Raw genomic sequence first — 19,880 nt, 5'->3', positions numbered from 1 at the left:
TAGAGATTCGACATCAATGGATGTATTCATAAGTAATAGTTTTGAAAAAAATTCTGAAGCCCTTTAACCTCGTTCAAAGACCTTTTTACTAGGTACATTTGAACGTACACACACACACTACATACACAAGAGTGAGTGTGCGAAAGAGACAGAAAAAGAGAGAGAGAGGTAAATCGGAGTATGTTTTACTGAAGCAGCCATTTAAATACGGTCGATCATTCAAGGAAGAAAAAAAGAGAGAAAGAGTAAGAAATGGAGAGCGAAGATGAAAAGCAGCAAAAGAAAAGGAGAGAACGGCAATAAAATAAAATTGAATTAAATTAAAAAACAAAAAGAAAGGAAAGAAAAGAAGAGAAAAGAGCACGAAAGGAAAGGAAAAAGAGAACGATAAAGATGATACACACATTTCTCTCAGTCAGGATAGAGATGATTTTTCTCTCTCTTTTTTATATCTAATGTATATAACCACATACACACACAGATATAGAGAGATTGAGGGAGAGAGAGAGAGAGAGAGAGAGAGAGAGAGAGAGAGAGAGAGAGAGAGAGAGAGAGAGAGAGAGATCGAGGTTGGATTGCTTCGAAGTAAAGTTTATTCGTGATTGAAACGATATATGAATATGAATATCTGTTCCTGTTTTAATCGTTATAACTTGTACGTATATACGATTGCACAATCTCTTTATTGGACCAGTAACCAACAATCTCTCCAAGGAAATAGTCTTTTAATATATCTCTCTTTTTCTTTCCCTCATCCTTTCTCTCTTTCTCTCTTATCCAAGAAAGGAAAAAGAAAGACGATGATCTGTCTTCAGAAACGAGGAAAAAGAATCAAATTCGAGGTCGATGCTCCACTTTTTTTCTACACCCTCGAAGAAGAGTTTCACGAAAGAAAGCCGCGTAGCTTCGTATTTTCTCCCTCTCCTTCTCTATCCCTCTATATCTTTCTCCTTCTCTTTCTCCCTCTCTTTCTCTCTCTCTCTCTTTCTTTCTATATATATTATATATATATCTTTCTCTTTCTCTTTCATTTCTTCTCTGTTTCTCTTCAGCTTCGTGACTCGCGTTCATCGCAGATGAGTCAGTCAGTTACGGGCACTGGCCTTCTCTTTCTCTCTCTCTCTCTCTCTCTCTCTCTCTCTCTCTCTCTCTCTCTCTCCCTCTCCCTCTCCTTCTCCTTCTACCTCCCTCTCTCTTTCTTTTTCTTGTGCACGCGTGCCGAGCCAAAAACACGCCACTCTTTGGTCTCTCTCTTCTCTCTCTCCCCTTCTCTTTTTCTTTCTCTCTCTTTTGCTTTGTTTTTACCAAACTCGATGATACATTAAAACGTAATTTGCGAGTTTGTATTCTTCGTCATACTTATCAATCGTTCATGTTCAACAACATTTATTTTTTACATGCAAAGCAACATGTATATATATGTGTGTGTGTATATATATATAGATATATATATAAATAGTAAAAGTAATACATAAATAAATATATGAAAGAAACAGATGTTCGATGCTCCATTAAATTAATAATCATTAAGATAATTAGAATAAATTTGAAGTTACAATATATGGAACGTATATCAAACGCGTTTAATCATATTACAAATTAACTTAGAATATTTCTATATTTCTATTCTTTATCTATTATGATATTTTATAAAATATATTCGTAAAATATATTCATAGGAGAGAACAATATTTGTTATATGTAAAAAAAAAAAAAAAAAGAAAAAGAAAAGAATAACAAATACAGATTTTGCCCAATAGAGAGGAATAAAGATGCGGAAATATTCAAATTTGTTTACGTTCGCTGTGCTATGCTTCAGACACTGACCTCGACCTCTTACCGTTCTCACTCGTATTGCATGTCTATCCATGTGTTCGTGATGATGTAGCGTGATACACACATACACACAAACACACGTGCAAGCACGATGCTGAATTACAATTATTTTTTTTTCATTTTTATTATTATAATTACTATAATTATTATTATCATATATAATCGAGTAACAATTTTATACTTTCTTTTATGCTTCTTTTTTTTCTTTTATACTCGTTTTATTTTTTTTTTTTTTTTTTTTTTTTTGGTTTTTTTCTTTTCATACAAGACTTGACAGGAAATTTATATTCGTAGATATAAATTTATAAGTTCTCTTTATCGAGATAAATTTTGGATGTTTCTCCCCACGGGTGCATTCGTAATTTCATAATCGTGCCTTGATTTTCTGACAGTCGAAAAGCACCACTTCGGAGCACATACACATATACACATACTTACACGCACACAATGCCGACCATTCACGCATGTTGCGCCGCGACGCGCCCGCTCGAGCGAGATTAAAGGGCGCCGACACGACGTGTGAGGCTTCCTATACACTAATAATACCTACTATGTGAAAGAGTGAGAGAGTAGGGTGAGGAAGAAAGAGAGAGAGAGAGAGAGAGAGAGAGAGAGAGAAAATACCGTAGGGAGAACGATATCGAAAAGAGATAGAATAAACGTTCCCACTTTCATCCCATTTAACTGAATCTTTTTTTATATAAAGAAAGAATTTTCCAATTGATTTTATTGTTAGACGCGAAGTAGATTTAAACGATCTTTCTTTTTTCCTAATAAAAAATAAAATAAAAATAGAAACAAGAAGTAGGAAGGAAATGTTTCTTTTTGAAATTTCATTAGTTTTTCTCGTTGTGTCTCGATTCTCGCAAAAAACGGAAAACACTACTTGGATTACTTTTCTAGCAAAAAAAAAAAAAAGGAAAAAGGAAATTTTCAAGTAGGAAGGAATTTGTTGAACGGTTCGTTATGCTGAAACTTCTTTGTACTTGTCACCGTCTTTGATCTCTCGACATTTTTCGAGTCTTCGTTTCCTTCGTAGGAAGTGACATTGGAAGTGTTTTTTCTAAAGAGACCATTTCTCGCGACGAATTAGAAAGAAATAGAGATAGAGAGATAAAAAGAGAGAGAGAATATTAGGGCGTGTCGAAATTTCGAGAAGAATTTCTCTGTCGACCACTGTCAGTTGTGTTATAAAGGCACGACAAAATAAGTAAACGAATGGAAGGTACACCCAGTCGAAGGTTTCCTTTCATCCTTGACGAAGGATACACGCCGCCACTGCCGCCGCCCTCTTTCCTTTTCCTCTTCGAAGATTTCTCCAATTTTTCTCTACATTTTTAGAAATCTAAACGCCATGGTGACCGCCTTTCCATGTCGCCGTAACCTTTCTAGGAACAATATTAAACTTTCTCAACTATTAAAAAAAAAAAAAAAGAAAAATGATAGACGAGATTTTTTCCTATTTTTCTCCTCTCCCTCTCTTTCTTTTTTCTTAGCCGAAATAGGCTAAATAGTTCTGAAAAAAATATAATTGACTTTTTTTTCCAAATATCTTATATCTATTATCCCTTCTTTTTCTATCGTTTTAATTCATAAAAATGGGATTAAAAATTGTGAAAAAAAATTGTTGAGATCTTTTTTTTTTCTTTCACCTTTCTCTGCTTTCTCTTTTTTCTTTTTCTTTTTTTACCTTTCCTAAGAAGCTAACCGTTGTAATCGATTTCAATGAAAATTCGGAGAAAGAGCGAGAAAGAGAGAAATGATCTCTCGATCGTAAGGATACGATCCTTCGTGTTAACTTGACGTGCGTGGAAGAATCGTAACTGGAATCTTCGAGGTAAGGTTTTCCTTTCGAATAGACATCGCCGTGAAATTCTTCGGCCGATTAGAGCGCCAGTCGGATCGAGTTTCTTGCGGACACTTTCGAGCCGTACCTACCGCAAGAAGCTATTCGTTTATCCAAGGAGTCGCGTGTAGTATGCAAGACCCCGTAGTACAAGACCGCAACACCAACTGCGGTTATGGTCTTGTTTTATTTTACTTTCATTTTAACTCTTCTTTCGTTCTTCTTTACTCCCAATCAATTCCCTAGACATTTCTATTTCCTAAGTTATACCTTTCGATTCATTCAAACGGATGTTACTTGGTATATTTATTTATTTTTTTTCTATTCGTCCACAAAATTTCATTTAAGAAGTAAGTGACGAAAGGAGAAGTCGATAAATTATATAAATGTAATACAATTATAATTTTGTCTCTTTCCGTCTGTCTCTCTCTTTCTCATTCATGTTGCGAGTACGATAAAAGAGAAGGGTAGGGAAGTAGTTGGGAGGCGTGTAGGAGACCCTCTTTTTTTCATAAGTGGTCCCCGCGGGCCTTATGGGGTTTCTCGTGCTGGACAGTATCTACATATTACAACCTCGTGGCGCGGAGACCACCGTCGTTGACATAAGATCCTGTTATGCTGTCTGCTATCTCTCCGCGCAGTTTGTGTCGTGCCATAAAAAACATTAAAGGTACGAATAACATAAATTCGTTAAACATCCCAACTTCTTTCTCTCTCTCCCTTTCTTGCTTTCATATCAGATCTCATCGTAGTCCTCTTCGTCGTCTCTCTTTCAATCCTTACTACGTTATGTAATGTTCACAAAATCGTTACATACTTACGTCATACCTCGAGCACGTGTCATTCGAGTAAAGAGTCTCATGGATATCGTCTCGTTCTCTTTAGAAAAAATTTTCAAAACGTAGATCAACGAAGGAATATATCAGGACCATGAGTTTTTGATAATAAAAATATTATTGATTCATTAGAAACGAATTATCAAAACTTGTTCATAAAAATTCGTAGCGAACAATTTCTCGAGCGAAAAGTCAATATTTGATTTTTGCATCAGCGAAGGAAATGTTCTCTCTCTCTCTCTCTCCCTCTCTTTCTCTCTCCGATGAAATATTTCTTCAAAGTCCTTACGAATGAAGCGACATAAAATGATGGCCGGCCATTTTCCACTTAAACTAAGAAGCTCAAAGGATAATTTGCATCTCATTTGGATACGAGAACGTGAAGTAAATAAGGAAGACGAGCTAGACGAGAAAAGAAAGAAAGATTAGAGAGTGATTTTCATCGGCAACCCCGAGATATACCCTGAGGCCATGTGGTCGACGCTGGATTGTCCATGCGTCTAGAGTTACTCGGGCCCATGTGCCCGCGGCACGAGAGTTAATTGGCTGGAAAACCTTGCTATCCGATACCAACTCTGCTACCGCCCCGAGATACGTAAACGTGCATAATCCATATTTTCGTTTACCTACTCTTTTACCCCCTCTTGCCATTATATCTCGATGATCGAGAAGAAAGTCTGCCAAATAAAAAAGAAATGATAATAATAATAGGTAATGATAAATAAATAAATAAATAAATAAATAAAACAAAAACAAAAACTTGTAACCATCAATTCATAATCGACGAATGCATCGATTTTATAATCTGACGATGATCATTCTTGTATATGCGTACGCGTGGGTGTGGGTTTTGCTATTATTCAAACATGTCGTATTTAGATTGTCCATCGAAAGATTTTAACGGAAAGAGAAAGACAGAGAGAGGAGAGAGAGAGAGAGTCTCCATCACGAGCCCTTTTTATCTATCTATCTCCGTCTCTCACTGTAGGCCCGGTAGAGATAGGCATTGTTGCGGGTGGTCCACGGTGCACATTGTCAGACCGGCCACCAGGTACTGCGCAACGTTGCCGCTCGCAATGTTGCTTGTGAGCTCCTCTTTTACGTCACCGCCTCCTTTTCCTCTTTTTCTATCTCCTCTTGAAACAATCTTGTCTTTTTCTCTCTTTCTCTCTCTTTATTTTCATCCCCTATCGACGGTTCATAACCTATATCATAACTTCTACTTCGACTCTAAACCCTTTAGATATCACTCTCCTTCCTTCTAATATCATTTATCTACTGGATTAGTCGTTAGACTAATTTGAGAATTCCTTTTATGCAACGTCAATCCGTTTTTTTTTCTTCTTCTTTTTTTTTTTACTCGTCTATGTCACATCATCAGTTAAAATTGTTCTTTTAATATTACATACGCGTCGTTAAGTCACAAATAAGGGAGGGAGGACCTAATTTTGGTATAGGTACAATAAATAATACTTCTTTCTTTCGTGGAAGGGGTGCCCAACGGTGGTTGCTGCCGTTCCACGTACAACGGCAACGTATAATGCGTGGCCCGCCACTTATCATCGTCAAAGCCCACGCGGCCAATTTAAAACGCTGCTCCGCGGCTGCCGTTCCACCTTACCTTCCTCTCCGCCTCTCGTTGCTTCTCACTCTTTCTCTTTCTCCCTCTTATGCGTGGCTCTTCCTCGAAGACTTCTACCAAAAAATGACGTGAATTCATCGTATCTCGTCGGCTACCTTAACGCACTTCGAATCTAAAAACTGCGGTAACAGTTATAGTATCTCCTTCTCCTCGCCTCTTCCCTCCCTCCATCACCACCTTCACTTCTCATTTGGAGCCACAGAAGATTTATCTTTCATTTGATTTGATCTCTTTTTCTTTTTTTTCTTTTTTTTTCTTTTTTTTTTTGATTCGAGTTTTTCCTATTTCGTTATATATCGAACCGACATATTTTAATCGATGACTCGACAATAATCCGAACGGAATTCCATTTATTTTTTCAGGGCAAGGCGGAAGGACAGAGGTCAGCAGTATGGATCAGAGCTCGATTGCAGGACCAGCTGAGTCAGCTTGGCTACTTCCTGCAAAGGCACGCGGGAAAGGTCCTCTTCGTCGCTATACTAGCATTGGCTACCTTTTGCGTCGCATTAAAATCGGCACAAGTACACAGCAAGGTCGAACAGCTTTGGGTTCAAGGTAAGTGTTCGTAACTGTTTAAACTAATAACTATCGTATGAAAATGATTTTATTATCAGCGATCAGTACTATGCCTGATATAAAAAAGAAAGGAAAAAAAAAGAAGAGGAAGAAACAAGTGAAAGGAAACTAAATTGCTTCCTCGAAAGAGAAATAAATGGGGAGAGAGGAAGAGAGTGAGAAAAGTTTAGGGGATGGTGACAAAGAGGGATTGGAAGGGATGAAAGGGAGTTCTTAAAAAAAAAAAGTAAAAAAGATAGTAAGAGTTATAAGTGAGACCACCGAGACGAAACGAAATATTCCTTGACTCTGTTTTTGTCTCTCACACACCCACCACGCGGTACATTAGTTACCCTCTGGGTGGCCCTCTATATTTATCTGTGGCTCGAACGTTAATTTGAACACCCGTTGCTAGCTTATATACCACAGATAGATGTAGGTACAGAGAGTGTGTTTCATCAAATAAAAAAAAAAAGAAGAAGAAAAGAGAGAGAGAGAACATTTATTTCAGGAAAAAAATCGAGTTGTCTTTAATAAGTTTCGGATTTACAAGTTTCGTTCACCGTTAATAACAGATTCTTCCATACAAGGGTTAGTTAGAAAAGAAAGGATGAAAAGAATCAAAGTGATAGGAATTAAAAAGTGTAAACCGAATGTGTAAATAAGAGGTGTCACGTTGTGGTAGATGAGAGGAACGATAAAGCGATCGTGATTATTCGAGATGCGTGTTGTTCCTCGAGAGTCGGCTCGATCAAGGAGGAGGAGGAGAAGTTGAAAGAAGAGGATCGTCCGTATACCGGATATCCGTGAGGTGACCACGAGGACGACAACGTGCAAGCTGATGAGTCTCAAGAGGTTAGAGATATGCGGGTGTAGTGTTGTCCTCGTATGATGTATAGGTACATGGTAACCATAGTGTTTCATTCGACGATATATATCCTTGAGAGATATTACAGAATGTCGGAAACTAACTTTGTCGTTTTCTTCTTCTTTTTTTTCTTTTTTTTTTTTTTATTTCTTTTCTTTTCTCTCAATGGAAAATAGAAAGAAAAAAGAGAGAGAGAGAGAAAGAGTGAGTTAGTTACCCTCTAGGGACAAAGCGCAATGATTCTATCGGCCGTGAAAGACTCTGGGGGCCTGTTCTCTCTAGACGCGTTTAACTTTATGGCGGGAGCAGAACGCGTAAAGCATTCTCCTGAATTCGCAACGCTTTGCCGGCGCAATCACGAAGCGCTCTCTTACCTCACCGACACACAGACAACATCGGCCTTTTCTCTTTTCCTTCAACGCCGATTGTAAATTCGAGTCGCGAAGCTTTGCGTCGCTGCGTGCGGTCCTCCCGAAGGAACACTGACGCCATTCGCCATGAAATAACAAGAAAGCAAAAAGAAAGAAAAGAATCAAGGAAGAATAGAAATTTAAAAAGTCAAATAAAATTAACAAATAAAACGGAATAAATAAATAAATAAATAAATAAATAAGTAATAACGCGAGAAGCTCTTGTCGTCGCCCTCCTCAATATTCTCTCATCAAACTCGATGTCTATTTCGATCTTCACTCGATTGCCTTTATTTTCTCGCAACCGAGAACTATAAGTTGCTTTTACTAAGCGGAGATGTGAATGGCACACACGCGGCATCATCGTGTATTTCCTTTCTCTTTCTTTCTGGTCTATTTTCCTCGACTCTTCTTCCTGAACGCATCCGCGCGCATGCAACAGAAGGCGGCGCTCTGCTTGCCCTATACCTCTACTCTCTGTAGGTGGATAAAGAAAGACAGAAAATATACGCATGCTCCCCTCTTGCCCTTACCTCTTCGAGGAACACTCCACAGCCGGATACCTACAGCATTTTTCACGAATCCCAAAGCTACCTTTCTAGTTTACCTATTTTCTTTTTTTCTTCTTTCATCTTTTTTTTTTTCCTTCTTTTTTCTCCCCTCAATCATTCCTACCGATCGATCTTTTTATTACGATTATAATCCGAATCATAAACCTCGCTCCAAAATTTACAAGGTCGAAAATTAAAAAATATTTCCCTTTTTCTAATCAATTGCATTTTCCAAATAATATCGATAGAGTGGTTAAAAAAATCACGTTATGATTAACGATATTTCGAGTCAAAATATACTATATACTTTTGAATCATAGAAAGTATTTACATTGTTAAAAAAAAAAAAAAAAAAGAAGAGAGAGAGAAAAAAGGGAAAAAAAATAAAGAAAAAAAAAAAGAAAGATTATTTCATAGAAATAATAAGATAATGAAAATTTATAATAATACGGTGGAAGGAAAAGAAAACAAAAAAAAGAAGAAATGAAAAGACGGAAATGAGTATGGAAAACATCGTCTTCCCTTCGTGGAGGGACCTGTATAGGGCCAAGGAGGCCGCAGCTTTGGCGTGACAAGGACAGACAGAGGACGAAGCCACGACCGTGCACGAGGGGCCGGCTGACTGCTTACATCTTCATTAGGCCCCCATGCCTTGGAGTAAGAGAAAGAAGGAGAGGGAGAGTGGGATAGCGTACGGCAATGAAGAAAGAGAGCAAGAGAGAAAGAGGGGGAGGGGGAGAGAGAGAGAGAGAAAGGTAGGAGCAGGATGAAGGAAAGGAAAGAAAGAGATAGATGTAAGGCCACAACTGGGATATAAGAGAGTCAGAAGAGCGTCGTCCAAAGACCCACCAGGAATCTGTTGTTGTTGCTGTTCCGACGAACGGTCGTTCCGACCGTCGGACGGACCGACGGACGGCTGCATAAACAGAGGATCTCATCTTCTCTTTATCCACTACAGTTGTTATACCGCTCCCACGTACGCCAACATCTTAACATCTATTTTAGCCATATTGAAATTGTGTCCGTGTGACTCTGTGTTACGTGTGTATCTCTATGTCTGTGTGTGCCTCTACGTGCGTATGTGGGTCCTTCAACGTGTTGCTCCCATTAAAAAGGATCGCACTGTACAAATAATTAAACCGACTAGATCATATCTATCGCGCTCAAATCTACCTAACCGTTCGTGGCGTTCAATGTAAAGATTATATTCTTTTACTTTTCACGACTTCAAACTGTTTTGTATATTCGAAAGATTTTTCAGCACGATGCATCGATTCTTTTTCTTTCTTTCTTTTTTTTCTTCTTCTTTTTTCTTTTTAAAAATCTTTTAACTACTCCAAGATGATCTTTCTCACGAACGTTGCGAATAATACTGTTAGGAATGAGATTATGAATGCGTCATGTGTACCGAGAAACTAGGTCTCGTTGAGAATGCTTAGACGGTAGAATATGCTATACACGGATGAGAGCCACTTAGATTGGACGGGGCTCGGTTCCGGTGAATGGTCGCGGTGGGTGGCCCGATGTGCTCTCTGTGTGCGCCAAGCCATCCCAACCAGCCAACCAGCGGTGGGCCTGCGTGCCTCAGCGACTGAGCCAAGTCTCAGAGCTTCTCCGTGAGCCTCCGAGAGAGCTAAGCCTACTTCGAATCCCCCACCCTATCTCACCCCATCCCCTAACCCCATCCCTCTCTCTCTCTTTCTCTGATTCTTTCTCTCTCTCTTTTACTCGGTATCTTCCACGTGTTCTTGCTCTCCGAAAACTTGGTCGGACGTTCAGTGAGGAAGGAGAGCCACGAGAGTAGTCCTATAGAGCGAGTAGTAGTAGTGAGCCGAAGGACCCAACAGCCCTTTTCTGGGCCCTTCTACGTGTCCTCCTCATCTTCTCTCAGCGTCACCGTTCACCTTCGTACGACGGGCATCAACCCCAAAATTTTTTTTCTGTTCCATCACATACTTCGATTTTCCATTCTGTCGGTCGACTTATCTCGACTTATTTCTCTATATATCCATCGTTAATATCTATCTATCTGTTATTGAGAAGAGTGAGAGGTGAACGGTGGTTCGCTGTTACGATGTAGGTGGGGAGGGGATAGGGGTAGGAACGGCTGATGGTAAAAGTTCAGAAACTCCTAAGGATTCGACCTGTTGCGCGGAAACGCATGCCTGCCTTCACGACGTTTAATTGGCAATTAGCGTGAGGTACGCGCGCAAGGTAACGCCAGTGGAATACGAGGCACCTGGAAAACGGTCTACGTACTTACCACAGGGGTTCTCCTTCTTTGAAATTAAAAGTTATTTTCTTTGGTGAAAAATTTATTTATTAATCAACGACATGCTGTATTGATTACGGTCATGTTTTTTTATTTAGAAAATAATTGTCGTTCTTGTTTTATTATTTTGGATCTGTCTGAAAAATTTTTTTTTCTTCATTAAGACTACTAATCTAATTAGAGTTTAATAACCTATGATCTTTCGAGAGAGAAAAAGAGAAAGGTCTCATAAAATATGTCGACGACAAAACTTCCTGGTTTCTCGGGAGTCGTTTAGATCGAAGGAATTTTTGGATGGTTCTGTCGAGGTTTCAAATTACACGACATTCGGGGGGTTATGTCTCAAAAATAACCTTCCTGACAAGGATGAGAAAGAGGAGGAGAAGGTTGAAAGAGGAGGTAGAAGTGAGGGAACGAGAGCGAAGGGTCACGCGACGGCGTTATGGTAGTACGGTCGATGAGTAGTTGCATCATATGGGAAACTCTTTGGAGCACCTTTAACGAGAATGACTAGGGGAGACAGACGGCGGGGGCTCTTCTAAAGAGCCACGTGGTTGTATGTCTTTATAGGTATTTTCACACATCATAAAGTTGTCGACACTTTGGTTTTTGCGTCCCAGACTGTCTTATATGGTCGGTCGATTTCAAAGCTAATATAAAATTTCAAAATCTTTATAAATTTGAGAAACACTTGTCGAAGAGTTTTCATAAAACGTCTTTTCTTATTTATAATCTTTTATCTCGTGTTTTCGTTTAATATCGATAACTTTAAATCGATTTGACAATCTTAATTCATCGATAAGAAAGAAGCAACGAAGAAGACAGCTGTTACGATCTAATATACCCACTTACGTTTATGTACATACATATACATACATATATATATATATATAAGTACAATCTGAAACAAAACAAATCACGTAAATACTTGCTTACTCTTCGTAATCTGAATGATTCTATCGATGAGAAAGAAAAAAAAAAGAAAGAAATATCACCGAAAAGCAAAGTAAAGAAAAGAAGCGGTAAGCCGAGCGGGAGACTTTAATGCTTCTCCATGACAAGCAATGATTTCGAGGGTGATTCCCTTTGGTGGAAAACGTTTTGGTGTCCGGCAACCGATCCGCCTTTCGTCTCGTAATATCGCAAAATTAACGTGTAACCGGTAATTGGACAGAAGTATCTCTTTAACGATTCGACCGGTCGTGTCTCGACTTGTCCGTCTTAAGTGGCTTCTCGTTTGAAATTTAAGGAGTTTCGCTCCACCCCGTCACCGTTCGCTACCGTTCGCTTCTACACGAAGATTCAAAAAGAAAGAAAATAAAGAGAGTAAGAGAGAGACAGAGAGAGAGAGAGAGAGAGAAAGAGAGAGAGACAACGAAAAAGGGGTTGGAAGATCTTTGATGAAGATCGAGTCGATCTCTCCGATGCGTGCACCTGCTTTCCTCCTCCTTTTTTCTTCCCCTCCCCACTTCCCTTCTTCTTCTTCTTCTTCTTCTTCTTCTTCTTCTCCTCCTTTTTTTTCTTTTTTTCTTCTTCTTCTTTTCCTCCTCCCTTTCTTCGATTCTTTCTTCTCACCGAGCACGCGTGTGTTCCTTACTCCATTCTTTTCTTTCGACTTTTTCCCTCTTCTATCTCCCTATAGCCCTCTTTCTCTGTTGATTCAAGCCTCGCCTCGCGGCCACCATCAAATTATCGTTAAATATCGGTTGTTCTTTCTCGGTACGGGAACGCACGAGTTTCTTCTCCCTCCCCTCACCATCCCTCCTGTTCTCCTCCTCCTCCTCCTCTTCTTTCTCTGTCGTCGTTATGGAACCAAAACTCGACCAAAATTTCTATTCCTCTTAAGTTCTTCGCTATATATCTTTTTTTTTTTCTTGGCCTCGTCGATAATTTAAATTAATAGATATTCGTTGAAAAAATATATCGCAATTAAAAGATTGAGTTAAAAGAATATTTTTTCTTTTCTTTTCTTTTCTTTTTTTTGTTTTTGTTTTTTCTTTTCAAATGTAGCAAAAAATCTTTCATCCTTTCCTTTTCGTCGATTACCGAAAGGACGGGTTTAGTTTGAGGGTATGTATTGCTGCCGTTCTTCCAGCAGCATCCCTCTTTTTGGAATACGAGGACGGGGAAATAATTACAGGGAGGCCGTGTCGATAAATCACTGCCCTCTTCTTCCTACCTTCTTCCAACCCTCCGACGACGTTTGCGAACTTTCCGTTCATCCATCTCTCTCACTTTCTCTCCTTCTCACACACACACACACACACACACACATTTTTTCTCCTTCGTAAAACATAATAATGTCTTTATTATTAAGAAGAAAAACCTTAAAAAAAATTTTTTTCCAAGTTTGTCGTACGCGAACGAAGAGGAAAGAAAAGAAAAGAAGAAAAGAAATTAATAAAAAATTATTGCCGATTATTTTGATTAATCTAAAACTTGTTAAATATATCTAAGTATATATATATATATACATCCTTTTGCACAAAAATTTCATAATAATAATAATAATAATAATAATAATAATAATAATAATAATAATAATAATAATAATAATAATAATAAAGTTAATGACAAACGAAAAAAAATGTATTATGTATGACATTTTTATTTATTTTTTTTTTTTTTGTGTTCGTTATCTTAAATTCGAAGTTTTCGAAGGACCAAGTTGAGAAGCACTGAGAAGCGAGCAACACGGGTGGTCCACGGAGGCTGCGCCGTGGCGGAACGAGCAAATACGCCGTCGGCATTTTTGACGGTGAAATCTGACTAGGTGGGGTCTCAACGTAGTCCGCGTCAGCCGTCATCCTCGTGCCCTTCGTCCATTACTTTCGGTCTTATATGCGTATCTTCCAATTGCCTCCTCCTCCTCCCCCTCCCCCTGCCGCTTCTCCTGTTCTTCGTACTCCCTTCTACCTTATCCAGTCTCTCTACTCTTTCTCTCTTTAACTCACTTTATCTCTTTTCTTTTCATCTTTCACTCCATCGATCGGTCTTCTGGCCAAAGTGAGTGAGCAAGAGAGAGAGAGAGAGAGAGAGAGAAAAGAGTTTTCGATGAGCTTTGGTTCTTTATTTTGCAGTAGCCAGACTGGAAACACGATTTCATCCGTACGTATCTACTACGATGCGGTTCTCCGGCTAACGGAATTTTATTTACTGGAATAAATTCGTCTCGTGTACTTACGCGTGATTCGAGATCTCTTCGATCGTATCGATTTTCTTTTATTCCACTCAATGACGATTTACGTTGACAAACGTTTCAACACATTTTCTTTTTTTCTTTTCTTTTTTCTCGTTTTTATTACTTTTATTTATTTATTTATTTATTTATTATTTTTTAATTAGTATCAACTTCTGTACATCGATACTGTATATGCACTATATCAACGGTAACTTCAAGAATACTTAAAGATCTTCCTGGATCTTGCAATTATATTTATCTCTGAGATACGATCATCATACATTACTACTACTATTACTAATACTACTAATACTACTACCACCACTACTACACTATTCTACTACTATTACTACACTATCACACAGCACGATCGAGGGATGGTCAGTTGATCGAGTTCGCTTGATTGGTGATTAGCTTTTAAAAGCGGCACAGCCTATTTCAATATCTCCGTGATCGTTAACTTGGAATCTCCATCGTAAAGACGTTATTAAATCTATTTACGATGATTTACGACAGTGACTCGTAATTCCGGAGGGAGTTACCGATTAATTACAAATCGTTGTTTGCGATCGATCGAGGGTAGTTCGCTATAACATCACATTACATATATACATGCATGGTGGGATTTTCGAAATAGAACATTTTTCGAAAGTTTTGCCATTTTATTATTCTCTCCACTCTCATTTTTAACAACACCCTGTCGTTATTTCTACGACTGTTTCGAGGAAAGCTTTTATTGGTACGCTGCCAACGGGGGAATTTTTCTCAGTGTGTATATATATATATATATATATATATATATATATATATATATACACACATATTCGTAAAGTCAAAGGAACGCACGTTACGACACTCTGTGTGTCTGTCCCTGTCCCAATGTGTTTCTCTTCGAGGAATCGTCTTTCGCGCGCGATGCATATATACATAAATCCAGCAGGGTCCGCTTTGAAAAGTTCAAGCTTGGATGATGTGTTGTTTCGAGAATACAAGGGGGGAAAACGGAATGACGTTGATCGTTCTGCAATTTGTTAAAAACAACGATATATATCGCACGTTTGCACGATCAATAATTACGACTTATTTTCTTTTTTTTTATCATGTTCCCATTAAAATGTTATTATATTAATGAATTTAAGAATGTAAATAATAATGAAATGTTATATTCAGGATATAGATATTTATTCGTTAGATAAATATGTTTTATTAGTTAGAATACAAAACGTATTTTTTCACACGTATATTCTACAGTAGAGGTTGTTCGCTTTTCAGAAGGTGGAAGATTACAAAAAGAATTAAAGTACGCGTCAGAAGCACTTGGAGAGGCCGCACCATCGACGCATCAGCTCGTTATCCAAACCCCAAGACATCCCGGGGCAAACATCCTACATCCTGCCGCGTTGAAAGAACATTTGGCAATTCTCAAGGCAGCTACTCAGGCCACCGTACATCTCTTCGATATGTGAGTTTTTTTCCTTTAACTTTTTTCTTCTTTTTTACATTTACGTTCTCTATTACATATATCTGTAACATTTTTTTAATTCGTATCGTTTGATTTCGTACATGTCTGATGATATCGTTGTCCTTTTTTTTCTCTTTTTTTTTTCTCTTAATTGGACATTGAAGCAAAGGAAAATATGACGATTATCTTACTACATAGTAAATATATACATATATATGTACGATCAATATCATTGTTTAAACATATTAACCCTATCTCGTGTGTATCAATATGAAAATTCACGAGAGGGAACGTCACGTGCGTGCCAGTAAGCGACTGCGGACAACGAGCTTCGAAGGTGGAGAAACCGCACAAAGGCATAGGACGAACGACTTGTTCGTTCGTTCCTTCTCCTTGACGGACTCTCCTTGGCTCTCTTTTTCCGTGAACCATATTTTTTTATTTTACCGCTTATCGACACGGACGTGGCCTTTTAAGAGTATGCAAACTTGTATTCATGAATGCATGTGTTCCGTGTCGCTTGCAGCACGTGGAGACTGAAAGACATGTGTTACGCGCCGAGCATACCCAACTTCGACATGCACTACATCGACCAGGTAATTCAAATGACAACCACGATAAATGTGTACGCGTAAGCACGAGTCCTCTCTCTCTCTCTCTTTCTCTTTCCTCTCCTTTTCTCTCTCTCTCTCTCTCTCTCTCTCTCTCTCTCTCTCTTTCTGTTTCATATATCCTGAGTACGTATCAGTACGTATTACATACACGCACACTTATACACTCATTCACGCCAAGTCTAAGCCGGCTCTCCTTCTTCTTTTCCGTTAACTCCACTCAATACAGCCTTCTCCTTTTCCTTTTCCTTCTTCTCCTCTTCCTCTTCTTCTTCTTTATCCTCGTCTTCGTCCTCGTCCTCGTCCTCGTCCTCATCCTCATACTCCTCTTCCCTCCTCTGCACTTTCGATGATCAATATTATTACGTAATTCTCTACGATCGAAGATCTCTGTATGTGTGTAGACACATAGAAGATCTTACGTTTGATTATCCCTTCATAGTCTCTAACTCCGGTAAATCATTTCGAAGATAATTCTAACTCAATCTCTCGATGATCTCGAATAGTACGAAGAAACGACCTTTAGTATACTGAACCGTCGTCCTATTAGAGTTTCCAAGAACCCGCAGGTGGTCCATCCTAATACCCTTTACTCTACTTGGAAGCATAGTACGACGACGAACATTCTATTTCTACGATCTAGTAAAAACACTTTTTGCCGATTACTAAGTCTGTTCGTTTGTTATAGTCCACTGCATCTTTTTTTTTCTTTCTTTTTTTTTAAGAGAGAGAGAGAGAGGAAGAGAAATATTCAATATCCAATAATTCTTTGCTTTCAGATCTTCGATAGTATCATACCATGCGCGATCATAACACCTTTGGATTGTTTTTGGGAAGGAAGCAAACTTTTAGGCCCTGAACATCCCGTTCACATACCGTAAGTAATTCTTATTCATAACGATAATCATGCAAATTTTAGAAAATTGTTGAAATATTTTTCGTTTTATTTCGATGACAGTGGTGCAAAAACGAACAAGCCCGTCCAATGGACCAATCTCAATCCATCCGGTATGTTGGACGAGATGAAAAAACTGCAATTCATGTTTCCCTTCAAAACGCTTGAGGACTACATGAAGAGAGCTGGGATAACGAATGCCTACCAAAGCAAACCTTGCCTCGATCCAACGGATCCTGAGTGTCCGGAAACCGCACCCAACAAGAAGTCGCAGCAGGTAAAAAAATCGATTCTACCTATGTCGGATTGGACTTAGATATTTTTTTTTTTATTTCTTATTCTGTCGTTGATTGTAATACATTTGCTGATCTATAACGTCATTGACAATTTCATTGATCTTACGTAATATTTTTATATATATACATAAAAAAAAAAGAAAGATAGTAATTCTTTTATCGAAATTTTCGAATCGACGAATATCTTCGTATAAATCGAAAGAAGAAAGAAACAGAAGTTAGTACGTTAGGAAAATTGGGTCACTCGAAGAAAAAAGACGTGTTATAAAAGGTTTTAAAAATCTTCGTAGGAACTCGTGTATGTACGTGAGATTTGTCGTTAGGAAGGTAATGCTCCGATCGTTTAAAATTCAACTACAGTGGCAATCGTTTGCGTGCACGTTGAAAGAACAAGAGGAAGAGGCGCTCCGACTCTCTTTGATATCGTGCGGGTATCTTATGCGGACCATCTTGATGGTGTAGACTATAAAAGGGTAAGGAGAGAAAGAGAGAAGAAAAGGAATAATGAATATTTAATTGAACGTCCACAAATATATGGGGTTCGTACGGTGCGAACGAAATAGAAAATCTTTTTATAGATACATTCCTCTGAGAAAGTTTTTTTTTTTTTTCTTTCTCTAAGAATAATCTAATTCAATTAATCATAAGAGTAATAAGAATAAACTTAATTTTTTTCTTTTTTTTTTTTTTTTTTTTTTTTTAAATAAATAAATGGAATAGACATATTTGCTTTATCAAACGAATCAATATCGTACGAGTTTTAAATAAATGATAAGAAGATAATTACATCGCGCTATGAACTTATTGGTCGTTTTCGAAGAGTTATAGGATCTCGTATATATACATACATACATATATTGTACGTGCGAATTCGCCGAGAAGAAAGCACGGGTGCGCGCCGTGAATGAAACGATTTCCATGCGAAATCAGCGATGAGTATGCGAGTCGTGTGGGTAGCGCCTCTACGAGCATTAAAATAATAAAATCGAGAGATGTGCGTCATTATTGCGCTACCCTGGTGGTCCTACGAGGGACGTTACATACCCGATCATTTCGCTATCATTAAACTACTCGTGGTTGCTTCACTATATTTGCACGTGTTTGTATACGTGTGTATGTATGTGTTTGTGGGAGCTCTAATGACATTATAGTCAAGACATTACAGCCATCACATTTAAATTCTTTTATAATAGAAAGTGGACAACGATTGAGTTATATATATTTATCCTTGATTCTTTTTTTTTATGTATATGATATATATTTATTTTTTTCTTTAAAAAAACATTTTATCAAGCTTCCCATCTTTCTCACACGCGATAAAACGAAGTAACCCGTCGCGATGCGACAGGGTTATAACGTATCTCCCTCACCTACTTCAATTCTCATCTTTCTTCTCTCGTTCGTTGCATATGAGCCCTTTTTCATCGTAATTACCACCGTATGCCATCCGAGAGAGGCCACGAGAAAGCCGAAGAGAGAAAATGAAGTGTAGAAAATGAAGAAGGGGGTAGGGGTGGGGAGAGGGCAGCAGAGAAATCAATGGAGAAACTGGCATGATGGTGGTTCCCTTCTTGCGATGGTTGTCTTCTACGAGAAGATTCAAAAAAGAGAAAGGGAAAGATAAAAAGAAAGAGGGGGGAGGATGTGGGAAAGATACGGGACGCGGTCAATTAATTTCGCATAATCGAAAGACCAGATTTATTATATCGTTCAATCTGAGAGAGGAACGGAATATAAAAGTGTGGTAAAATGCTTACTTTCCTTTTTATTTACTTTGTTTTATCTCTCTCTCTCTCTCTCTCTCTCTCTCTCTCTTTCTCTATTTCTATTTTCATACCACATAAGCACATCTGTACTTAAGGATAATTACACTTAATGGCCAATGGCGGCGAAAAAATGTCGAAAGGATCGTTGGATCAAAATGTTCTTTGGCGTTGCGTAGCTGCAGGGCAAGAGACGTTCTAAAGGGCAACCGAGTCCGCCCCTTGTACGTACTCGCGCTAATACCTCACGTGTTGAGTATCCCTTTATTAGGCGCTGCCGAACGATCTTTTTGTGACCCATCCTTGTTTGGTATGCCGACGTGGTAATATCCGGTCGCGTTTCTCGCTATGCGCCGGTATCCTAGACGTTCGTTGAGTTTTTAGATGCAGGACACGTTTCGTTTCAGGAACCGGACATAGGAGCCGAACTAACCGGTGGTTGTTACGGATTCGCGGCGAAGTACATGCATTGGCCCGAAGAATTAGTCGTCGGTGGTGCGAAACACAACAAGACTGGTCACTTAACCCGAGCAGCAGCCTTGCAAACGGTCGTTCAATTGATGGGCGAACGAGAACTCTACGATTTTTTGGCTAATACCTACAAGGTACATCATATAGATTGGTCGCAAGAAAAGGCTTCTCAGGTGCTTGAAACATGGCAAAGAGAATTCAGCAATAAGGTGAAGAAACATTTGGAAATAAACAGTACGTCGTCGTACAATCTCTACGCCTTCAGTACTACGACCATGAACGATATACTTGGAAAGTACAGCGAGGTGTCCGTTATGAAAATAGGGATTGGATGCGCTTTGATGGTGAGTTCAGCGATTGTTATTTTCATTTCTTGGTATACGGG

At 38.6% G+C, this 19,880-nt stretch overlaps 1 protein-coding gene across 2 annotated transcripts in view; it reads left to right on the top strand.

Moving 5' to 3' along the window:
• LOC127066624 (protein patched) overlaps window positions 1-19,880 on the top strand; it is a 30,303-nt gene that overhangs the window by 6,243 nt on the left and 4,180 nt on the right. For both annotated transcript variants that reach the window (XM_051000542.1, XM_051000543.1), the window contains exons 2-7: window positions 6,523-6,715; window positions 15,270-15,459; window positions 15,986-16,055; window positions 16,850-16,947; window positions 17,029-17,242; window positions 19,432-19,839. In XM_051000542.1, coding sequence (XP_050856499.1) covers window positions 6,523-6,715; window positions 15,270-15,459; window positions 15,986-16,055; window positions 16,850-16,947; window positions 17,029-17,242; window positions 19,432-19,839 — 1,173 coding nt within the window. The remainder of the gene's footprint in view (window positions 1-6,522; window positions 6,716-15,269; window positions 15,460-15,985; window positions 16,056-16,849; window positions 16,948-17,028; window positions 17,243-19,431; window positions 19,840-19,880) is intronic.

This window comes from Vespula vulgaris, chromosome 10, assembly GCF_905475345.1.
Source record: "Vespula vulgaris chromosome 10, iyVesVulg1.1, whole genome shotgun sequence".
Taxonomy (NCBI): Eukaryota; Metazoa; Arthropoda; class Insecta; order Hymenoptera; family Vespidae; genus Vespula; species Vespula vulgaris.
Note: the sequence above shows the minus strand (reverse complement) of the source record. Positions and strands in the feature narration are given on the sequence as shown.